Below are 22,314 nucleotides of genomic sequence, written 5' to 3' on the forward strand. Positions count from 1 at the left end.
AGCCAACTACCACCTGGCTCCAGCCAACGCATCTTGGCAGGACAATCTACCATCAGCGATGTTACCAAACAAATACCAACCGGCCGGCAAGCCGGCGAGAACAACCACAATGAGCTTCTTTTCTCATCCAACGCATTTCTCGGTATATCGATGGCCGATCATTACTCTCGGTCCCTTGCGCCCGAGTAAATTCCTACACGGGGTCAGGAAGGGAGGAAGGTTACGTCCACGCTAGACGACGTGTTATGGAAATGTGACCAGAAGGATTCGTCGGCAAGACTGGGAAAACTAAGACGGGCCTAACAAGTGAAATGACCACGGAAGCAACTCTACTCCCCTGTTGTGTCCGGAAACGGCGCTCAGTTATGCATTTTCCACCATTCAGTCCATGTCTCAGGAGATCCACCTGCACCCCGCAATTTCCCTTGAGTAAACGCATACAAATGCGACTCTGTCTGCCGTGGCGGCCAACAGTATGTACCAGGCGCTAACCTAAGTAGACAGAACATTGGACTTCACTCCGCATACTGGAATGTTCTTCAATCCTTTGGATCATAAATTATTGCGCTTCGTTGCAATGCGCGTAATGAGAGAGATGGAAACTGAAGAAAAGACTGATAGTATCTAGCCATACGAAATCTCTGGTCAACGAACTACATCATCAGCTAGGCATGAATTCCGGACGATGTGTGTCCATCATGGCTTGAGTGGCTGTTAAATGTTCCGGTGGCGTGCATCAATCTCCCTATGGTGCCTTATTACCAACCTGACATATGTATGTACCTGTGCATTTGCATCGGCAGATGGGACCCCATAGCGCCATTGGACTTGTCGCTTCCCCAGATTTCCTAGACGTCAAAACTCTATTAGACGAGCCCATCATTTCCCAACAAAGAGAGAGCGACGAAGCTTGATTGAACTTATAAGCATGACTTTGCAGGCACTGTAGAGTTTCTTTTGTGCGTCGGATTGATCTACCGGCAGGGATGCGAAGAACAGCCAGGTGGTGAATTCTTGATGGACTTTACAACCGTCTTCGACTGCCACCCTTGTTACTAGTCGACAAGGGCAGTGAAATTGTGCCTGCAACCATAACCTTAGTATGTTGTGACGAAGTTAGAGGCTCTTAGTGCGCATCGCCATCTCTAGACGGTATGTCGAATTTTTGGAGACTTGCAACCCAACCCAGCTTTTGATTATAAGACTTCGACATCCGTCATGATTTGCGACTTCATTATCCATTTGGGTTATCAATATCCACTAATGTCCCCTTTTTGCGCGAGAAAGGTTTCTCCATAAGTCGTGCACATATTTCAAAAGGATCTTAGCGACCTCATTGCCATATGACGGCGACAAAAACGTGGAAACTCAATGCATTACTAGTACATAGAGTCGACGCAAACCTCTTTAAATGACCTCGATGTTGCAGGCGCCGATGAAATTTATAAAAAAAAAAAATTTGAACAGATTGCATCTGCAGCGTCACACTGGTGGATATCACCGACGGAGTGCGATGCCCATTACCCCTTGTGTGATAGACTAACCTTGAGTATTCACCGACATTTTCGTAACGGAAGATATGCAGCCGGCACGGCTGGCTGTTCAATCGCCACCGGTTTGCTTGGATCATGGTAGAACAGTCTGGCACCAAGAAGAAATTATCTTCCGTATTTCCAGACGACAAGACGTCTTTGATGTAGCTCGTTTTCTTCAAACCTGCCACCGATTCTGAAGTTTAAATCCGTGCAATTGTCCTATCGAAAAGGTTCCAGTAAACCCAAGTATGCCATTTCTGGCAAACACACCTGGAGCATGTTACTGCGATAGACAACTTAGAAGAACTTGGACAGCAGTTTGAATGGCCATTTCCTAGAGCGAAAAGGAAATTTTAGCCAGTAAACAAATCGACACGTCGCCTGCGTCCGTTTCATGACGGACATGGGCGTTGTGGACTGGAATTTCACTAAAAAGTACTTGAACGGAGTTGGCCCAAAATGATCTCTAATACGGATCTATAAAATATTCGGTGGTATTTTCGCGGAAGCTGAACATGGGGCACAGGAGAATACGTAGACTTCATTTCCTCTACCGGTACTTCCTCAATGTTTCTCTAACGATATGAATGCCGTCGACATCCGATCTGCACTCCTCAGCTATCGGCAGGACTTACCTTAGTTTGCAGCCTGCAATAGTTTCTGGCCGGTGGGCAACCAGTGCGACTATACTTTCTCCCAGATGTGAGGAGCTATGTCTTGTCTTGGACACGCTTCTTTGATTCTCTCAACAACCCCGTGCCACGTGAATGAATAGAAGATGGCAGTACGGCTGCATTGTCCGGTTTGAATTTAGCTGCAGTCAGCCTGACAACAGACTCAAAGAGTTATATCGGTTACATTGAGATGCAGCAATTCCATCATCTGGCAGTGTGTCAGAACAGTGAAGTATCGGCAAGAGTATACCGCAAACGCAAAGGTCCTATTCAGACAGGTTGTTAGTAGAGGTCGCTATGGAGGCCGGAAGCCCCACCGCTAACTTAAATCAGCGCCAACTGGCCCAAGCTTCAGCGGCCTTGGCGCGCTGAGCGTGTCTTGAACTCTAACTTAGCGCGTTCCTGGTGCTAAAGGCTTCCATGACATCAGTATAACACTAATCTGCATGCTAAGGCGAAATCTGGGGAAGGCTACGGTGCTGATGATTGCTTTTTACAAGAGGTTGATGAAAACTTCGTTACTTCTATTTTGAATCTCAGATTTCTCGTTGCAACATTTTACTTGAGTTCCTTGCGACATTTTCTTAGAGTTCAGCATTAGGCCGTCGACTAACAACTTTCAGCCATCAGTTATTCAACTGGCTAAATTCCTATTACTTACACCTGAGTACACAACTGTACACTTCACTTTACTTCCAGATTATTTGTTTAAGTTGTTTCTGACCCGCCACCATGGTATCCTCCACAAGATCGGCAGAAAAGAACGGCAACGCCGCCGACAGCTCGGCAGACCAAGCCGCAGGGACTAAGCATCAGATTGATGAGGAGTCCTCACCTCAATCCAAGAGGGTCAAGAAGACGGATGCCAAAGAGCAAAAGACAATCGAGGAGACCTTAAATGCGTGAGTTGCACAAACCCTGAGCATAAGCTTCTCAATTTCAGCATTCAAGTCGATGGGTTGTTGGTTGGAGTGCGAACTGTAACTTTATACTAACTGTACTTTCAGCAATAACAAGCCAGAGGACAAGCCAAACAATGCCGAGAATACAGAGTCTACGGAGGATTCAAAGGAGACGAAACAAGAAGAAGATGATGATGGTCAAGGCGTAGCAGATAACCAAAATGGATCTGCTGAGGAGCCGAAAGCTCGGGATGGCGCCGTGCCCGCTAGTATTCTTGAGAAGGGTATCATCTACTTCTTCTTCCGTGGCCGTGTTGGAATTGATGACCCCAGCAGTGTCAATGACGTCGCACGAAGTTATATCATTCTTCGGCCCATTGATAAGGATGCCAAGCTCGGCGAAGGCACTATTGGTGACGCCGGAAACAGCCGTCTGATTGCGATTCCCAAGAAGGTTCTTCCTCTCAGCGGCAAGGATAAATGGATTGCTTTCGTGGAGAAGTGCGACATCTCTTTTAACACCCTCAAGGACGAGTTCCTCTCCGCATCCGATTACGCTACCAAGACTGCCGGAGTTCGCCATAGTCCTGCTGCAACACCGATCGGCGAGGGCATCTATGCCATTACGACGACCGGTCGAGAGAACCACCTTGCCTACATACTCACTCTGCCCAAAGATCTTGGTGAGCTCCAAAGTGAGGTCGGCTTGCGGGAGCGAGGAAGCTTCACCATTTCGACTAGGAACCCAGATTACGATGCGCCAGGGAACGTTGCCCTCCCACAAGGTGCTGAATATCCAAAGGAGGTCAAGGAGGAGTTCCGCTCTCTCCGGTGGGCGGCTACAAATCCTAAGCACCTGGATTACGTCAATACGCAGTTCTTACTCATTGGCGAGTCCGGCGGCATTGAGAAAGCTACTGAGCCCCAGAGCGAGGACCAGCAGGATGGCAAGACCGAACCGCTCGAAGAATTGGAGAAGCTAGAGGATGAGGATACTCATAGAATGGAGGATCTGAAGGGCGATGACTCAGCTGCCATCTATGCAGACTTGGAAGTTCATGCCAAGGATTACCCAAAACTACAAACAACCTTTTAAGAATCTAACGGGCAATTGATATCGTCTCCGGGCTGTTCTCTGGTCTGATTTTGACGTCAATTTATGTACATCACCACATTACTAGGCTGCCTTGTACTGGACCAAATGAATACAATTCGGGGTGAGACGCCCAAAGCACGTTGACTGAGTATTGCAACCAACCAAGTGTCATATATACTCTAATGCCAGCTGCACCAGTGCCTTCATATTGTCGTTATTCCTAGTTCGCAATCTCTTGTGGGAATAACTCAACCAAGTAGAGTCTAGGAACAAAATAGCTCGTGGAGGCTTTAGCCGCCTACCATTCGGAGAATCTTGAAAGAAACGCTGGTGAAGGCCTGCCCAGAAGAGGAGCGAGTATGAGGCACCCCTGAAGAGTGTAGTATGTCCCTAACACGCAAATGGGCCATCTCCATAATCGCAGTTGAGAGGCCATAGCTAGGCTATACGACGGTTATGTCGCTCGAAACAGGGGTATCGAGGTGACTGCTTGACATGCGATGGGATCTGACCAGGCAAATAGCTGGTCGGTGGCGCGTTTGGCTTGAGTCCAGCATAATAGTGGGCACTATTCTGTCGCAGTCAAAGCTAAAGAAGCGCGAAGCTCCATGTAGGAATGTTCAGCAAACCAAACAACATGCGCATGACGAAGTCCAACGTTGATTGATATTCGTCCGTTGCAACAACTTCACTTCATGAGAGTAGGATTTTCATGTAAAATCATAGACCATGAGACTTTCCCGACCTCTAGATTCCTTGAGCACAATGACCATCTCATCATCGAAGCCAACCCAGTTCCGCCGTTCGTCGAAAGCAGAATCGACTTGGGGGCTTTCGGTTCCATTTGCATCGTCGTTTGTACTGCCAGAAGCTGTGGGTCGAACCTCGATACTACGCCCATCTGCCCGCCCCTCCAATTCCCATACCCGGATCTCCTCACCACGACAGCTGACGCTGACTGCTTTGCCACGCGCGGTGATCTCAGCATCGCTAATACCCGAGGTGTGCCCCCAGAGGCGGATTCCTGGAGAAATGGACAGCGAAGATGCATTGGAGGTACAGAGATATAGAATCAGAGTATTGTCCGGGAGAGTCGCGAGGAGATAGGGGTGCGTATAACAGATACTAATAGGCCCGTCCTCTATTGCATTTGCAAATCCAGCACTTGTGCTCACTCGTGGTCTTGCAGGTGAGTTCGGTGGCGAGGGAATATGTGACGAAGGCGAGGTTATTGGCAACGTATATGCCAGCCGGGTAGTTGTAATATCCGGCGTATCTTTCAAATTTGACGAGGAAGGCTTCAAATGCAAATCTTGTATACCAAGTGACCATCCTCGCAATGTAGCAAATGTATACGCAATGGACGCTACTGTTCCCACCCTGGTTTTCCGTATCGACAGAGCCAGCGGGGCTTGAGATGTATGTGATTTTAAGGAAGTAAGGAGGTATGGAGCCGGTAGATTAGCTGTCCCAGCTGATGCATCTGGTAGCTTCGTCATGGTCGGCACTTTTTGGTGCCGAATACGTCCGGCTTTGATATGATTTCCCTGGTCACGAGTAGTCGCACTATCAGAGTCCCTCTCCGTTTCGGAACTTGTCTCGTGCTGATTCCGGCTCGTACTTGATGAATTCGGCCTATCAAATGTGTACAGCGAGATCAAAATAGATTCGGTAGCCGTCAAAAGATACGGATGCGAAAACGCAACGCCAGCGAGTGGTCCAATGGTGGACTTCCCATGGCGGTACCGACTTAATAGCCTTCGATCCCGGATGTCAAGCCTCCAAATGCCAAAACTCCCGTCACGGAAGCCTACTGCAATATCTACAACTTGCTGAGTTAGCTTCTGTTCATCAAGAGCAAGGCAGGTAGGTGGCGCATCTATATCTGCTTCTGCAAGATTGATTTGCGCCACCATCTGCTTCGTCTTGAGATCCCAAGCTCGTAGCCCATTGCTCAGATCGGCCGTGACTGCAATACCGTCGCAGACTTTCACCAACATCTTCTGGGGCTCGCGCGAGCCCGTCACAGCGCTCATGCCATCTTCAACATGGAGCTCCTCCATAGCGCAGGTGCCCTTGGACCAGTTATGTCTGAGCTTATACTGCTTCTTCCAGTCTCGTGACGGTTTGTCTCGATCATCGCTGCGCATGTCTACCCAGCCTCCCCTCCTGCCATCAGCCCACACTGCGCGCCGGGACGAGTAGTGTAGCTTTCCCTCTCTCGCCGACCCGTCGCGAAAGCCAGGGATGCGCAATGCGCGCGGCAGAACGAAACGGGAATAGTACAGCCGTTTCCATATCTGTGAGTCTTCGGATATTCTTTGAAAGCGTCGCGATACAGGCGCGACGTTCAGCAGTTGTGGCAGGGACAGATGCGTCAGTATTCGCACGAGGAGCTCGCTCGGGAGTGGCGACAAGTGATCGCGGGATGCGCCCGTATCGATCAGGCGGGGTTTCTTCGCCGGTGCTGACGGACTTGAGGCATCGATTTCGACTTCACTGCGCCTGCGCTTTATAGGCATCGCGAAAAGCAAGATATCGAGGCTCACGGAGAGCAATGTGAGAAGAGACAAAGGAAGTGGTCAGGATGAAGCTCAAAGCGGTGTCACGGCCGGTGATGGCGGTTCGGGCGCCTGGGAGATATCGGATTTAGTGGATGATGTGTCGCGTTTTAGTGGCTTTGAAGGTACAGGCACAGTGATTGGCCCACTAAATTGGGATTCAACAAGAGGTAACTTAACCACTGGGGACATTGAGTGTCTTGAATCAAAACCTGTACCTAGTCTAGTCTAAACTAACATCGAAATTTGTCAGGTTAGAACATAGATACAGGATAGCCGCAAACTGAGGCGATCTGTAGATTCAATGGTCCAGGCACTCACTCGAATCGATATTACAGGTCTTCTGCAAATCATGCTAGTCGCTCTTATTCGTATTTTCGAGGTGCCATGACTGGTCATGCATGTCGCTGTCCCTGTTTCATCGTACTCATTAGCGAACGAAACAAGACACGATACTAGAGGACTATCAACCAGTCTGATACTTTTGCTGATAGCCACAGAAAAGCACCAGTATCTTGCAGAACACCAAAAAGAGGGGCATAAATCAAAAGGGAGTTTCTGCCTGAAAGTTACACATGGGTTCTCTTTATCAATCGAAGCACTCCATCTCTGTTCATGTCTGAGTGACTGGATGAACTTCCCATATTGCTCGTATATAAGCATCAGCTTATTTCCTCATTCTGTAAGAAATTCCATTCCTCATATGGCGGAAGGGGGCCGGTGACAACTGCTTGAAGTCAGGAGATAGCCTACAAGCTACGCAATTCCATTGGAATAGCACAGATGCGACGTTCTAAAACACTGGGTCTACCGTCTATAGAACGATGGTAATCTCAGGGTATATATTCGGTGCCACAACAGATGCATACTGATTCTGTCTCATGAAAACCTCGACTCGGCGTGGAAGCTGCTGCGGCTCTCTCATATCTAACAGTATGATGGCCGCCGCGATGGAGCTTCACAGGAGCTTTCTCGACAGCCAACCGTCTAGCTAAGGAGCGTCAAGCAGCCAAGGGGCGTCTTCTCGGACACAGGAAGTAGTATGTGCTTCAAAACGCCATTGCCTGTGGTTTTTCTGCATTGGAGTAGGAAGGGGTCACAGACACACAGAAGCGCTTATCCCACTTCCGTACGGGAGTGGCTTACGTAAACATGGCTACTTGGCTCGCTGAGAACATTCAGTTTACTTCTCATAACGCTCCTGCAAAAAGAATGCGGCATTCCTGAGAGGAAATCTGGTTACGAGCACGCCGCAAAGGATTTACTCTACGCCAAGTAGATCGACTATGTATCAGGTGACAACGTGCGTCTGGCAAAGATTACTGGGAGACGTGTCACAAGATGAGACGTCCCAATGAGGGTTTCGAGCTTGCCACAGTTCGGGTTCCGCACCAGCATCTGGAAGGGCAATGCTTGGCGCCTGCGTTTTTGGGGGTGATAAAGCAGTTTCGATAAAAACTTGTCGTCAGCACTTCACACCTGAAATGTTGACGTGCTGGGTTATGAGCAACTGAGATGTCTTTATTTCCATGAGGGTATGGCTTGGCGTCATACGGATGATAAAATTATCCACCTGTCAGGTCCCAAATTTTTTGGTTGGCTTTGACATCCGAATTTGGAACATTGTGGTGAACTATAGTTAATTCGGTGATTCGGATCTTTGAGGGAGCATTTGGCCTGCGCGGCCCGGATCCTTCGAAACAAGGGTGCCCTCATGACTGTATCGGTGTAATGGTTCCCGAGGGTCATGGTGATGATCAGGATGCTGCAGAGACTGGACATTTTGAAGACTAGGAGAACAATGACGATGATGTTTAGGCATGTAATCAAACTTTAGCCTTGGCCAAACCACGATACGCAAATATGGTAATTCTGAGTTTTTGACAACATTAAGACCTCGCTGTAACTGGTATTAAAGGAGAATGAATCATATTACACAATGCCATACCATGAACTTCATTCCATCACAAGTTCTGGACCCCAATCTTTGCAAATAGGTCTCATCGTGTGAATGATCATTTCGCAGCTAGGCTGTATCACGTATCTTCCGACATTTAGCCAACCCAAATCACTTCTTGGGGGTCCTGGTAGTTAGATTCTTCTTTTCATCTCATGTTCGCATCTTCTTCTCGCTCATCTTTCACCCCTCGGTACTCTTTTCTCCTCCGCTACGTCCAAGTCCTGTGCGAGTTCCTCCGCCTGTGCCGGCAATAGTGTTCCCGGCCTTCTGTCAGCCCGCTCTGCAGATACTAGTTCTGGCAATGGTGTTCTCGACCTCCTGTCAGCCTGCTCTGCGGATACCTCTGCTTGTCCTGGCAATGGTATTCCTGGCCTTCTGGTGGTATTCTCTCTGTCCAGCACTTCCAATGCTTTTGTCGTAATTGCTTCTAGCAGGCTCGCCCTCAGACTGGCCGCCCGCCTCTCTCTATCCCTTCCGGACAACGGGCCCTCCGCTCGTATACTTTTCTGCGCTATGGTCCTCTCGTCGGCCCTCTGCTTACCCCTCTCTTCTCTAGCCACAGAGACCTCCCCTGAGGTGGTATCCCACGCGATGATCTCCTTGCAATTGGGACAGTGCTCGTTGACGGGGCTCCTATCTTTCATGGTCCACAGCTCGGGGCAGTTGAGCGAGCCCCTATCCAGGTCCGCATTGCACGGCCTCGTGCCGCCCTTCGCCTCATCGTCTTCGACGATCTCCTCTACCTGCGTGATTGGTGTGTCTGTCCATATTTACTTGCCCCTTGGACATTTCGCGAAGTAAGTAATTGCTCTACACATCGTCTTAGAGTCGTGGAGGTGGCTTTCCGTGTTAGAAACGTGTCAGTGGGTCTTGTCTTGCAGTGTGCCTGTGTATTAAAATATGCCCAAATAGAGGAATGACAAAATGATGCAGAGGCTGGTTTTGTAGTGTTGACTGTGCTTGTGCCGATGCTGATGTAGTTCGCTTGTCTTGTGGTGGACTTCGTCCGGTCTATACTTGTCGATAACACTCAGGCTCGTTGCTTCTTTCCCCCTTCTCTTGCAACGCCCCTTCTTCCTCAAATTTTTTTTTGGGTTTCTTGACTCTGACTTCTCTTCATCTATCCAATGCTAGTTCATGCTTTCTCTAAAAAGCTTTTGCTCTCTTTTTGTAGCGTATCGTCATGCTTTAGCTCATAGATGCGTCTGCACCTGGCGTGACGAGACTTAATACCTAACTCGCATACGTCGTTCTTTCGATGGCAACCAACTCTGAGGATCCTGAAAATGACGGTGCGACAAAAAAAATATTGCAGAGCTCATTGGAGACTGGCACTTGCAACTTATTGTATGTAATGAGTGGCAGGCTGTATGGAAAGGAAGAGACCAAAGTGCCGCAGCCACAGACCGATCGGCGACAAGCAACAAGACCCGACGACAGTTTCTCCTGATTCAAAATCCACAAGTTCAAACCTCTCACATGCTGATCCAACAGTTATCAAATACAATACACCACGCTGATTGCCGCGCTGTAGCACGGACTATGACTCCATGCTTCCCTTTCCCTCATGGTATTATGTGAAACGATATTATTTCTTAGAGAAATCTGTGCATCCGTTACTATCATGCAGGAACAGAAAGTCGGTGGGTATCTGAAGTTTCAAGGTCGACTATATCATAGGAGAAGGGTCTGACAATAGTTGAATCTAATGTCATGTCAGACTATCCAGCACAATAGCAGAACCCGAGCTTAGTTTTTTCATCAATGTCTCTCCACTGTCCCCCTTTCCCCGGCATCTTTGCATCACTGAAACATCTTTCACCTGCAATGAACTAATCCGGATATATGGAAGTCATGGGCTGGAATGCGAAATCTGAATGTCTTCATTTCGTATGTTTACATGTATAAACTTGCCACAGCGGTGATGTCCCTCTTGATCATCTCCTGGGCTTCCTGCATCTTCTGATACAAGGCTGGGTCACCGATGATTCTGGCTGCATTCTTGACCTCACGACACGTCTCGTCTAATCTCGTGATCGTCCTGACAATTGTGCCCTCAAGAACATCTGTCAAATCTGTGATGTTCTTGAAGCTCATACCCCGAGCCCATTCATACACAACTTCAACCAGACCAAATCTCGGGCGGACGACGAAATCGTTGCTTTCCTCGGATGACTGAATGACTTGATGCAGTGTTTGTATGTTGTTGACCTTCTCTGAAATATCAACAATTGTCTTGATGCCCTGCTCCAGCTTGCCGGGCAGGTTCGGCACAGTGTCCGTCTTCTCCTGGAATACGAAGGCAGAAAGGAGAGCGGCGATCTCGGCAGGCTCGTAATCGGCGAGTACGTTGTCCAAGATGAGCTCAGTGAGTACAAGCTCGTCGGCACTGTGGATCTCACAGGCGACCTTGCCTTTCAATTGAATTCGCGTATCGTTGTCAATGAAGGATAGGTCCTTGAGGACTTGAATGCGCTGTTCGTAGTCAGGTAGGAGCTGCAGGTTTTGATCGGCCATGGTGGCAAGGAGGGTTGAGATATGCTCCTTGATGAGCCATTGGTCATGACACATGGCGAACTGTATAAGATTAGTTAAACTGAACAAAAGAAGGCATTGTTCAGATAGTGAAACGGCGCGAATGGGTGCCAATGCCAGTTGATTGTGGGATGAAGACTTACGTGCTTGAGAAAGTTCTTGCAATATACCGGTGCGGTGTCTACGGCCTTGTTGGCTTCTGTGAATCGCTTATTGACCAATTCCTGTAGCTGCATGCTCTTGATCTTATTGAACTCCATCTCTTCCCAAATGTCGGACTCCCATGTCTTGCAGAGCTGCAAGAGACGCTCTTTTGCCTTTATGTAGCCATCTCCACCCTGGAAGACCTCAGGCAGGATGCCCCTTGTCACGGTCTTTGTCAAGCATTCTATATCAGTAAGAGCGATGTGGTTCGTCTTGAAATGAATATTCTTTTTAGCCTGAGGAAGCGCCGTGAGAAAGGAGCGGAAAGCTGGCAAGAATGGCAAAAGATCGGTAGAGTCGCGAGCATCCCTCAGAGTACGAATCTCGAAGACGTGGATCATGGGCTGGCCGCCGGCTATCTTGGTGCTTACACCATCCGACAAGAGAATTCCAGGTGTCCGGACGCCGTCTTTATTGAAGATAACAAGACGGCCTTGCGAGAACATTTTGCGCCCAATAGGAATTGCAATCATACCCTTGTGCAGTTCTTGTGTCAGGTCTCTGTATTTCATGGCAGCGTCATGGCACTCGTCCAAAGTAGGGTCACAGATCTCGCAAGCCTCTCTCTTGATCTTTGCCAAATCAGCCTGGGCAACTTTGACTCCCCTTTCATGCTCCGGCAAGAGTTGTTGTGTGGCATGCTCAGAGAAACTACGCTTAATCATTTCTTCAATCTTGAGCGCCTCAACACGTAGCAGATTCAGGATCATGTTATATGTCAACCTGAACTGTGACTTCAGCTTATTAGGCTGACCAGTGATCATGTTCTGTAAGTCAGCGACAGGAGGCGCCTCATCTCCTCCACCAGGTGGTACGATGATGACTGTGCCGACAGTATCAAGACCACGACGGCCAGCACGGCCAGCCATCTGGGTATACTCTCCCGGTAGTAGATTTCGGAATGAGTGTCCATCATGCTTTCGATAACCTGAGAACACAACGGTACGGGTTGGCAGATTGAGGCCCATAGCGAAGGTCTCAGTCGCAAAGAGTACTTTCACCAGGGTCTGAGCAAAGAGGAGCTCAACAAGCTCCTTCACAATGGGCAACAAGCCACCATGGTGTACAGCTATACCCCTGGATAAGAGCTCTCGTATGCGAACAATCTGTGGCAGACTTCTGTCCTCGGGCCTGAGCCGTGCCACCGACTTCTCCACAATCATGTGAATGTGACTCTTCTCTTGAGCTGTGGAAAAATCCTGGTTACTAAGAGCATCCGCATTCTCCTCGCAACGTTTCTTCGAAAAGACGAAAATGCAGGCTGGCAGCAAGGTCGACTTTTTCAAGTGCTGGACCATATGAACCCAGAGATTCTTGTCCTGGTTCAAAGAGCTGAATCCTCCAGGGCGACCCGCTCTACCCATGTGGCCCGGAGCATGGCTTGCACGAGGAGGACCACCACGACCGCGCCCTTGACTATTGCCGCCCCTCCCACCACGTCCTTGCTGCTGGCCACCACGTTGAGCACCGCCCCTCTGGTTTCCACGCTGGTTTGCACCACCTCGCCCTGCCGGTGCGGGAGCAGGAAGTACCTTGTCTTTACCCCTGAGTGCTTGATCGGCCTCCTTCCAGCCCTTCTCGTTGAACTTCTTTTCCGCATCGACAATCTTGTGTATGTTCTTGCCAGCCCATAAGTAGTGCTCGAGTGGCACGGGTCTTTTGGGTGTAGCAATGACATATATGTCTTTTTGTTTCGTGCGCCCCACCCATTGAGCGAACTCCTTCGTGTTCGGGACGGTAGCTGACAGCAAGATTAGAGACACATGCTCAGGAAGCATAATGATGACTTCTTCCCACACAACGCCACGCTCAAAATCATTGACATAGTGTACTTCGTCGAATATGACAAACTCAACATCTCGGATCAAATCGGCTCCTCTGTAGAGCATACTCCGCAGAATTTCGGTGGTCATGATAAGACAGCTGGCCTCGGGGTTGATTTGCACATCACCGGTCAGGATACCGACTTCCTCAAAATCATTTCTGAAGTCACGAAACTTCTGATTGCTGAGCGCCTTTATAGGCGAGGTGTAGATCGCTTTGGTCATATGCCTTGCTGCCAGAGCAATAGCATACTCGGCAACCACGGTCTTTCCTGCCGAAGTATGGGCTGCCACAAACACGGAATCGCCATTCTCAAGGTGATAGATAGCCTCCTTCTGAAAGTTGTCCAATTCAAAGGGCCATTCTCTTGCCATATCTGGCACGAGCTCCCTGAAGTTGGGTATGCCTCTGTTGATGTCGACCATATGCGCCCATTCCTTGCCAGCTTTTCTAGCGCTAGACGCAGCAAGGGTGCTATGAGGTTCGAGGGCGGGGAACTCAACTGGGAGCAAGGCGTCAATGTCCTCACCGTCTTCCTCGTCAGACTCCTCTTCTGTTGGCTGAGCGGGTATACCGTTGGTCTCGTCCGTCTCTGGTGCGGCTTCGGGTTCCTGGTCGAGCACTTCCTCAACGGCCTTTGCATCGGACTCGTCAACGCTGGCCTTCTTGGTGAAGTCAATGCCCCTTTCAAGACCTGGCGCAACTTCTAGTAAGCCGCCTTCAGCACCAAGTTTTATGACGCGCTCAAGCTTGGTTCCGGTACCGTTTGGACCGACAGCGCCGGGCCTCAGCAGTTGGTCTTCGCTTGCAGCAATTGAGTCGACACCTTCCAGTCCACCTGGCGCAAAGGGAAAGAATCCGGCAGCACCCCTGACGAAATCGGCGCGACTAGCGGGTTTTCGTGTCAGGCTTGTAGAGTTCTTGGCCGTCGCACTGTTCGCTGGAACTGTGACGTTCTTGTATCCAGAGACCCTGCCCTCAAGGCCTTGTCTTGTAAAGCGTGTTACCGTCCTCGTCTGGGTGGGAGCAATGCGGAAGAGCTCTGTGAGGTCGGTCGGGCAGTCCCAGCGTTGCTGCAAGCGGTTGAGCCATTCTGTGGAGAACTTGCTGGATGGGCTCAGGAAGTCCTTCTCAAGTTGGGACTTGAGCAAGGCTGGATCTTGCTTTTGGCGTTTTCGTGGACCCTGTTGGAAGAGGATGTCATCGATGTTGACATTGTCAGCTCTGGAGGAGATGTGAAGCTTCTCCATAGCTTCTGCGAGTTCTGGAGACGCCATGGTGGCTGTCTCTGAGCAGTACGGGCTATCGTAGATGTTGCGAGAAGCTCTTCTGCGGCCGTGAGGTCATGACGTTGATTGATGTTCTGGGTCTGGTCTCTGTTCGAGCTGGACTAGAATAATGGTGGGGTTTGTGGATTGCGCCCGCTGTGGAGGTGCACAAGGACAGCAACTAAGTGGTGGGGGGCAATCCACCGAGTTCCCAAATAGCAATGCATACATACTTGTACGTGTGTTAGGAACAACATTCGGTAACCCAATTTATTTGTCTTTCAAGTTTATAGCTGAACATACAGGCTTTCAATGTTAGATATATATGCGAAATCTCCTCATCAATGCCTTGGATGATTACGATAACAGACAAGGAAGCGTATCTAAATCTGGCTTTCCTGCAGGAGTAAAGGTTGTGTTTCATTCCATGTCATTCACTATTTAAATTGTGAAATCGAGTTCTTATGGGGGCCTTCTGGCATCAATTCAGGGCCGACCAAAGTGCATATCCTCATATCTGTCCGCATCTTACATATACATCGTTTCAATTACCACAAACCATCCATTTCTGCCATGGCTTCCTCCTCGTCAGCATCAAGCTCTTTATCCTGATTAGATGCCACCTTGGCCTGATTCACATCTCTCCCTGGCTTTGGTGCCGGAACAGTGCCCTCGGCTTCGGCCTCAGCCATCAAAGCATCGAGATCATCTTCCTCGTCGTCATTTGATGGCTCGTGTTGTTTCGATGAGTAGTCTTTCGGTACGGCTTTTGGCGGGCCTGAGATGGCGTCTGCTTCTGCCATGAGTGCATCAAGATCATCGTCATCAGGCTCTGCCGGACGCGATTGCAATTTTCGTGATGTTTCGCCGTTGCCAAATATTGATGTCGTTGCAACCCTTTGTGCTTCCTCTTCCGCCATAAGAGCGTCTAAATCGTCCTCATCACCAGGTACATCGCCAGCTCCGCCGTTTGTCGCTGCTGATGCAGCATTGTTGCGTGAGTTTCTGGGAGTAGCATCATACAAGTCATCATCCCTGAAGAGATCATCATCGAGAATCGACGGCGTCTTGGGCCTGCCACTGTTTTGAAAGATTGGCGCAACCCGGGCAGGGAATTTCGCGGCATTCCGGCCCTCGGGCCGGCCGAGCAAATCTTCGTCCTCATTCTCATCTAGATGGTGTTTTGGCTTGCCTTCGTTGATCCAATCCATCCGTGCCATTCGCATGGCTCCTGTATGACCTGCTTTCTCCACCATGCCTAACGCATCCAAGAACTTGGCTTTAGGATACAAATCATCTAGCCAGAGCTGATAGAAAGACAGCAGTTTAGCTGTATCTGAGAACTGCCACAGTCGCAGTAGTTTAGTAAGAGTCACTCAATGGACATGGCTGGCGCACTTACCTCATGACCCTTTCCTTTTAACTTTAGGTCTCCTGCCTTTTTGCGTAACTTCGGGATGCCTTTATCTGACAGAAGTTTCTTGTCGTCGAGCTTAACTCTCGGTACTCTGGGCTTCTTGGTTACAGCCACTGCTTCATCGATACCCAAGCCAGATGCATCTTTCCTCTTCTTGGACTGAGAGTCTGCTTTATTAGCATTCTCGTCGCCCGAATCTGCGAATGGATCTACATCGAAATCATCCACACCATAATTTTCCAAATCGTCATTGACGACTGTTCCAGGTGCCATATTTTGTCCTGCGATGTATAACTGTGAATTGGGTTGATAGTTGAAAGACGCGTCTTGCACTTGCTGAAGCGCGTCTCAATTAACGGCCGTTGACCCACTTTAGTAAGGAGAAGACCTTGGACTTTAGCCGATGTTAAACCGCTTACCTAGCAGTCAATTGGACCTCATGATTTGCGGCGCCGTTTTTAGCAGTCCAGAGCCACCATTTTTGGCAGCCCAGAACACCCAACCTCGGCCCTGACAAGTACATTTTGAATGGGGTGTTCAAGATTCGTATAAGTTCACTGTACGCCGAGAACACGTCCAGCATCCTTCTCATTGGCATACGGCCAAGCTCTAAATCCTGCATTGCTAGATACTCAAATTAAGCGACATCGCAGAAATTGAACAAGAAGCAATAGGAATTAGAGAGTATGACAACAGGTCTAAAGGTTCATCCTGACCCGTCCTGCATATAATGGAAATGGTGGTGCTCTTTGCATACGGCACGCAGTTTCGTCTTCACAACATCAAGGTCACTATACTTTGATTCCCCTTGTCGGAGTCTAGGATGAACTCGTATCATGAATGTTCACCATGTAAATTCATTTACATGTTGATATTGATGCTTGCAAGCACAACGTGCATACTGGTTAATAGGTTGGTCGAGCGACATTCCTTTGCCATTCACACATGGCGGATACTTAAAGCAACGTCTATCCCCATCTGACCACCTCTTCTATCTGTTCTTGAGCATCGCATTGCATACTCTCTAGGAATAACACAGCAGTACTTTGTCAGCATAAGGGGTCATTGCTCCGTTGGAGAGCGAAGTCAAATTCCTCGATTTCTCATCGAACAGCGAGTATTCTACGTTGCCTCGCGGTATCATGTGTTGGAAAAGTCAAGAAAGAATGAAAAGTGTGCCAAATGTGGCTTGGTACACGTGTGATCATGGTCATGGATAACAAGGTGATTCGTGTCGAGGCTTGGCATGAAACTATATATGCACGTCACTAGAAGCTCAATTCAAAATTTTGTTTCCAAACACTCAAACTATAGTTGTTGTGACAGCATAGTCTGGCCAATTTCGAATTCCCTTTTACTAAGGCATCTTATCATCTCATCCATCCAATCATCATATTAATCCTTTGCCAACTTTTACGACACCCGCCTCCGGCGACCTTAATTACAATGGAACTTGCTGACCTCGAATGGCACCCTTCACCTCCTGTGGATGAACACACCGCTAGAATCAACTGGCCAGCGCTCTACTCACGTGCCTCCCACCTGCATAATGGTCAGCAGTGTATTGCCCTTGACCTCGTAAATGCGGGTGTAAATCACATGATTCACCTTCTCGAGTTTCAGGACTCACAACACATGCGATGGGTCGTCAGTATTCCAAAAGACGGCTCTAGTGTACAAGCCGAGGTGGATGTCATGAACCTCCTCTATGAGAACAAAGTTGGCATTCCTCGCGTTTTCGGTTGCGAACCTAGTGCCGACAATCCTGTAGGCGTACCCTTTATTCTGATGCAATTTCTCACGGGTAATGTAGCTATGGACGCTTTCGGAGGCTGGGGGTCGTACGGCGGAGTCATCCCTCTCGAGTTTCGCCCTGACATCCATTCGTCTGTAGCTCAGGTTCAGGTAATGCGCAGCTGATAACCCTAGCCACGAACCAGCCTTGCTAAGTGCTACTACAGGTAGATGTAGCATCTGTGCGATTTCGTAAAATCGGTATTGTCACTCGTAGTTTGCAAGGCCACTATGATATTGGTCCGTTCCCGCATATCGGTGGTCCATTCGAGACAGCCGCGTCCTTCTTCGAAGCTTGGGCAGCGCATGCCGAGTTTCCCACCAGCTCGTTAAAATACCTGCATCAGATCGAAGACACGGTCTCCGAAGAATCAGCCCGAGAGTTGAGAGCGTCTATCGATTTCCCAGTCAGATTGGCGGCCATGGCGAAAGCAGGACAGCTGAACCTAAAAGATGGCCCGTTCCCTCTCGGCCACCCGGATTTAGGGTATAACAATATCGTTATCGACGAAAAGAACAAAGTACTTGGAGTCATCGACTGGCAGGATGCCTGCACCTTGCCATGGGAGCTTGTCGAGTATCCACTATTCCTCGACACGATCCCACAAGTCTTCAACATGCCGGACAAGTACGACGAAAGGGGGGAACCCTTGGATCCCACCACGCTACAATGCTGGAAAGATCGAGAAGCGTATTTGGATATGGTGAGGTCCGCCGAGAGCATCGATAATCGATTGTCGGAAAGCCTCAAGGATATAAAAAATCAAGCTTTAGCCACCTCCGTCAGGTATTTCAATGCCGGAAAATTAGGCTTTTATAACCGGGTACTGGATGAATACCTTCTAGTGAAGTAGCCTTCAAGCTGTCTGTATCTGGAATGCTACTGATATTGGTTCCCGTCCATTTCACTTATGGGCTACGTTATAATGATAGATGTGCATTCGAAGGCCAATACGGATAGTAGGCTCTAAGGAGCAGAATAGCTGCCATGTCGCCGTGTTTCGTGGAACGTCTCCATGACATCGAAAGGTGGTACGGAAACTTATCGCAATGCTAAATTCTTTTCTGAACTTTACCTTCCTTGGCAGGCACCGCTGGTTTTGAATGCAAAATATTCGGAGTTGCCACTTACTCAGCCTTTCTCAACTGGTAATTCTCTGCGAGTTGTGACGCAAGATCGGCTTGAGACGAACTTAGGTAGTGGCTTTGCAGACTGTGGGAGAGGCTGGTCGATTCAGAAAACCCCGGGACGCCAACGTTTACTTGGTTGATAACCAAGCAGAAAATTTTGAAGTATTCTGGCTTCCAACTGGTGAACCGGTATAAAATTCACTTTCTTTTTTTTTTTAAATTTTCTTTCAACCGTTCAGTGTCGTGGAAAAGAACCCATAGACAAGATAGCAGTAACATATTTAGTATTATCCTCATTATGATAACCTCAATCATACCAAGAATAACATAATCCATTTTATATCTCAGTGTTAGATTTATGAGAAGCACTACAAGATCAAAAACATTTAGTGAGGAAAAGCAGAGCGCAGATCCATTCCACTGTTGACAGCAACACTGGATGATACTCTGGCGAGCACCCACACTATTCATCCATTGAGCAACGAAATAATTCTACACCACAGACAGTTTCGAAACGTATATTCAATATCTAGCGGTATGTAGATAGCAGAACGTATGGTCTTCTGGAACGAATGCCCTCTTGGTCTGTAGCAACAGTACGTCTGATCCACTGATCCTGCGCTACTCTGTCAAACCGTATCAATCGAAAGCAACTCAAAATTCATTGCTCAACAACTTGCCCTTGTCATGCCTAGGCAAGCCGCCCTTGCCACGGCACTCCCAGCTGTGTTTAGTGTACGATGGTCGGGGCGAATAAATGCCAGACGTCTTTTCGAGACGGCGCAGAGGATGATGAAGAGCTTCTATTGTTCAGAGCTCAAAGCTCGAATCACCTGCCAAATAAGCGTCTTGGCGTGTCTTGGTGGGAATATAAACGGCTCCGAACGTACAATGAGGACGCTCTGCTTAAACTTGGACGAGGTGCTAAGCGAGGGCCACTTTCGAGAAGCAAAAGCGTGCTTCGAAGCATGTCTACGAAGCACCGGAATGAGCGACGCCAAACACCTAGTGAAGTCCGCAGTTGCTGATGCTTACTAGAGATCGGCCTATTTGGAGGCTACAACACCTTATCTTCATCAAGCAGGGCAAATGCTCGAGCTAGAGATTACACAACGGAGGCAACTATCTCGTCAGCATCTTGGAGGTTTTCGACTCTTAATCTATTCCCTTGCCGAGGTAAAGATTATACAAGGAGGCTGCGATGCAGCCAAGCTATTCGCCACCGAGCTGATAGCTATGCATACCCTTTGAGGGAACTTGTCATGGTCGACCAACTTAGGCATGCCAGAACACTCATAGCCATGGCACGAAAACCTTTATCACTCGAGGATGCAGCAATCCATTGGTAAAGTGTCTTGGACTGGAATCGATCTCATACTCCAGTTGAAGAGGAGGTCTTTACTTGTGCCTTGGTTTATTTATGCTATGTGGCATGAGATAGAGCAACCCGATACGAGTCTGGTATATTTTACCGTGCCAAACAAGTCTTAGGTATTTAAAAAGAAAAGACAGTTCCTAATCCCTGGAATAGATAGGTATTTCCTCTACGACGTGTATCAGGTAGTAAAGTTCGTGATAGGAGGGATAGAACTCCCTAGCATTGTCCAAACTTAGACATGGCCGTTCATGACTTTTGCGCTCGAAACTACGGCCGAAGCGAGGCGGGAAAAGTGTCGGAAAAACACAATAAAAGCTTTCGTAGCTAGGCTTGAACTCAACTTGCTGAAGATATAGTTGAGTTAGCTAACCTAGGCCTATCAAGTTAATGTAGCGTACTCCCCCCTGCTCCCTCTGATTACGGGGCGCTCCACCATTTCGATGTAATCGAGCCGGCTTTCAGTAGGTAGCAGCAAGAAGTCTTTACTACAGCCTGAGCAATCCCGATAGTTTTTAATATAGGGTTAATAAAACCTCGGCGCGATAAAGCGGCAAATGAACCACTCCTTCAAGTTTCTTAACTCGTTTCGTGCGATTCTGTGTCCTCTTTGGCTCAACTGTCTGTAGCTATTGGCACGAGGACATACTGTACGCAGAAACTGTGGCTCAAAATTCATTTCACACGTGAAAACATCGACAACATGTGTGCGCAGTATACGAGCCGGGGCCTCGTTAGAAATCAACCAAGTCACCGGCTCAGGGTTGCAAATATTGTACATATGCAGCCTGGGATCAAAATCGTTGATTTCAGCTCGGTCAAGCAATAGCTGATTCTAAGCACAGCCAACCTTGAGTACGAACGGTCTTGGTCTCTGGAAACCATAGGTATATTAATCCTATTGCATGATCTAGGTGTGGCGATGGGAGGTGTTGGGAGACAAATCATCATAGTACTGCGACTGGTGATGAGGACTAAAAGTCGGGACCTAGACTAGGCGCCTTTTGACCTGGCCTGGCCTTGGACTTAGCCGATATTAAGCCGCTTACCTAATCAGCCAATTGGACCTTCGCGATTTCAAGCTTCATGAAGCGACTGCAATGAATTCGAGAGCTCGAGTCGACAGCTCATTCGTTGGACAACCCAATTGAGTCCGCCAAAATGTCGACACCAGCTCAGCAACAAACATACATCCCCAGCAAGGTCTTGAAGACCGACTACCCTGTGAGTCGCGTTCCAATTGCCTGAGATTGAAGCGCACCTGGCTAACTTTCGACGTAGCTCATCGACAATGACCCGTACGTATCCGAATTCCTGCCAGTGTCTCCGATCTCGATGCCCACCGTGTTGGGCCGCTTGGCCAGGGAGCTGATAAGACTATAGGCATTTCAAGCGGGTGGTTGCCTATGCGAGGCCCTCAGATTACGCCCACGGCGCTGCAGCTGCCGCATTCGGGCCTGGTCTTCTCTACACCATGGAGAGATTCGCGCCATCATACGTCGGACGTGGCGGTTTCGCAAGAGCTATGAGACTGGCAGGTTCTGTCGGTGCTATCGGAGGTTTCCTCTACTTCTACGCAAGATCGACATGTACGCAATGGCCTGCAACTGCGGAACCGGCAGAAACGAAGTCGTGAGATGATAGCAGCTAACGCGTTATGACAGACCGATTCTACGGAATGACCGAGAACTCAAGAGAGATCAAGCTGGACATGGACGAGATGGTTGCCAAGGTCAAGGCTGGCGAGACACTCTACGGCGAGAGCAGATTGACCCCTCACATGCAAGGTGTGGCTGCGCGACAGGGCAGATACTCGGCTTTGTTCCTGTACGGAATGCCCTGGTTCAACTTCGTCAACCATCCTCAGCACGGTGTCGACACTGCCAAGTACTACAGAGAAGCCGAGAGACAACTGGAGGCAGAGCGGACAGGCGCAGCACAAGATGAGGCGACTAAGCTTCTGTAAAGAGAAGGGTCTGGCATGGCGGAGCAGTGCAGGGTTTGTACATATGTTACACTAAGAGATACACCAGGATAG

General features: G+C 48.8%; 7 protein-coding genes across 7 annotated transcripts; 3 read left to right on the plus strand and 4 right to left on the minus strand.

The window, feature by feature from the left end:
* Positions 1-2,941: 2,941 nt before the first annotated feature.
* Positions 2,942-4,207, plus strand: BKA67DRAFT_594155 (uncharacterized protein; the record flags this gene model as incomplete). The annotated part of the gene is made up of 2 exons (XM_046105024.1): positions 2,942-3,111; positions 3,217-4,207. The coding sequence occupies 2 exons, from the start codon at positions 2,942-2,944 to the stop codon at positions 4,205-4,207; spliced, it is 1,161 nt and encodes a 386-aa protein (XP_045955179.1).
* Positions 4,208-4,917: 710 nt separating this feature from the next.
* BKA67DRAFT_523077 (uncharacterized protein) lies at positions 4,918-6,729 on the minus strand (the record flags this gene model as incomplete). The annotated part of the gene is made up of 2 exons (XM_046098436.1): positions 4,918-5,672; positions 5,775-6,729. The coding sequence occupies 2 exons, from the start codon at positions 6,727-6,729 to the stop codon at positions 4,918-4,920; spliced, it is 1,710 nt and encodes a 569-aa protein (XP_045955180.1).
* An 865-nt stretch (positions 6,730-7,594) lies between these two features.
* BKA67DRAFT_575514 (uncharacterized protein) lies at positions 7,595-8,651 on the minus strand. The gene has a single exon (XM_046103505.1). It carries the CDS (start codon positions 8,548-8,550, stop codon positions 8,317-8,319), a length of 234 nt encoding a protein of 77 aa, XP_045955181.1. The 5' UTR covers positions 8,551-8,651; the 3' UTR covers positions 7,595-8,316.
* A 1,973-nt stretch (positions 8,652-10,624) lies between these two features.
* On the minus strand, positions 10,625-14,541 carry BKA67DRAFT_594157 (NUC185 domain-containing protein; the record flags this gene model as incomplete). The annotated part of the gene is made up of 2 exons (XM_046105025.1): positions 10,625-11,305; positions 11,407-14,541. 2 exons carry the CDS (start codon positions 14,539-14,541, stop codon positions 10,625-10,627), a joined length of 3,816 nt encoding a protein of 1,271 aa, XP_045955182.1.
* A 566-nt stretch (positions 14,542-15,107) lies between these two features.
* Positions 15,108-16,249, minus strand: BKA67DRAFT_661632 (replication fork protection component Swi3-domain-containing protein; the record flags this gene model as incomplete). Its single annotated transcript, XM_046107848.1, has 2 exons — positions 15,108-15,902; positions 15,962-16,249. The coding sequence occupies 2 exons, from the start codon at positions 16,247-16,249 to the stop codon at positions 15,108-15,110; spliced, it is 1,083 nt and encodes a 360-aa protein (XP_045955183.1).
* A 1,173-nt stretch (positions 16,250-17,422) lies between these two features.
* On the plus strand, positions 17,423-18,624 carry BKA67DRAFT_538696 (uncharacterized protein; the record flags this gene model as incomplete). The annotated part of the gene is made up of 2 exons (XM_046100504.1): positions 17,423-17,881; positions 17,938-18,624. The coding sequence occupies 2 exons, from the start codon at positions 17,423-17,425 to the stop codon at positions 18,622-18,624; spliced, it is 1,146 nt and encodes a 381-aa protein (XP_045955184.1).
* Positions 18,625-21,437: 2,813 nt separating this feature from the next.
* Positions 21,438-22,242, plus strand: BKA67DRAFT_538697 (NADH-ubiquinone oxidoreductase 21 kDa subunit; the record flags this gene model as incomplete). Its single annotated transcript, XM_046100505.1, has 4 exons — positions 21,438-21,500; positions 21,558-21,574; positions 21,660-21,865; positions 21,941-22,242. 4 exons carry the CDS (start codon positions 21,438-21,440, stop codon positions 22,240-22,242), a joined length of 588 nt encoding a protein of 195 aa, XP_045955185.1.
* Between the last annotated feature and the right edge of the window lie 72 nt (positions 22,243-22,314).

The sequence above is a fragment of the Truncatella angustata genome, assembly GCF_020726525.1.
Source record: "Truncatella angustata strain MPI-SDFR-AT-0073 chromosome Unknown BKA67scaffold_7, whole genome shotgun sequence".
Taxonomy (NCBI): Eukaryota; Fungi; Ascomycota; class Sordariomycetes; order Amphisphaeriales; family Sporocadaceae; genus Truncatella; species Truncatella angustata.

Bases quoted from the DNA above. Each gene is read 5' to 3' on its own strand.
- BKA67DRAFT_575514 (XM_046103505.1), bottom strand. From the start codon at position 8,550: ATGTCCAGTCTCTGCAGCATCCTGATCATCACCATGACCCTCGGGAAC.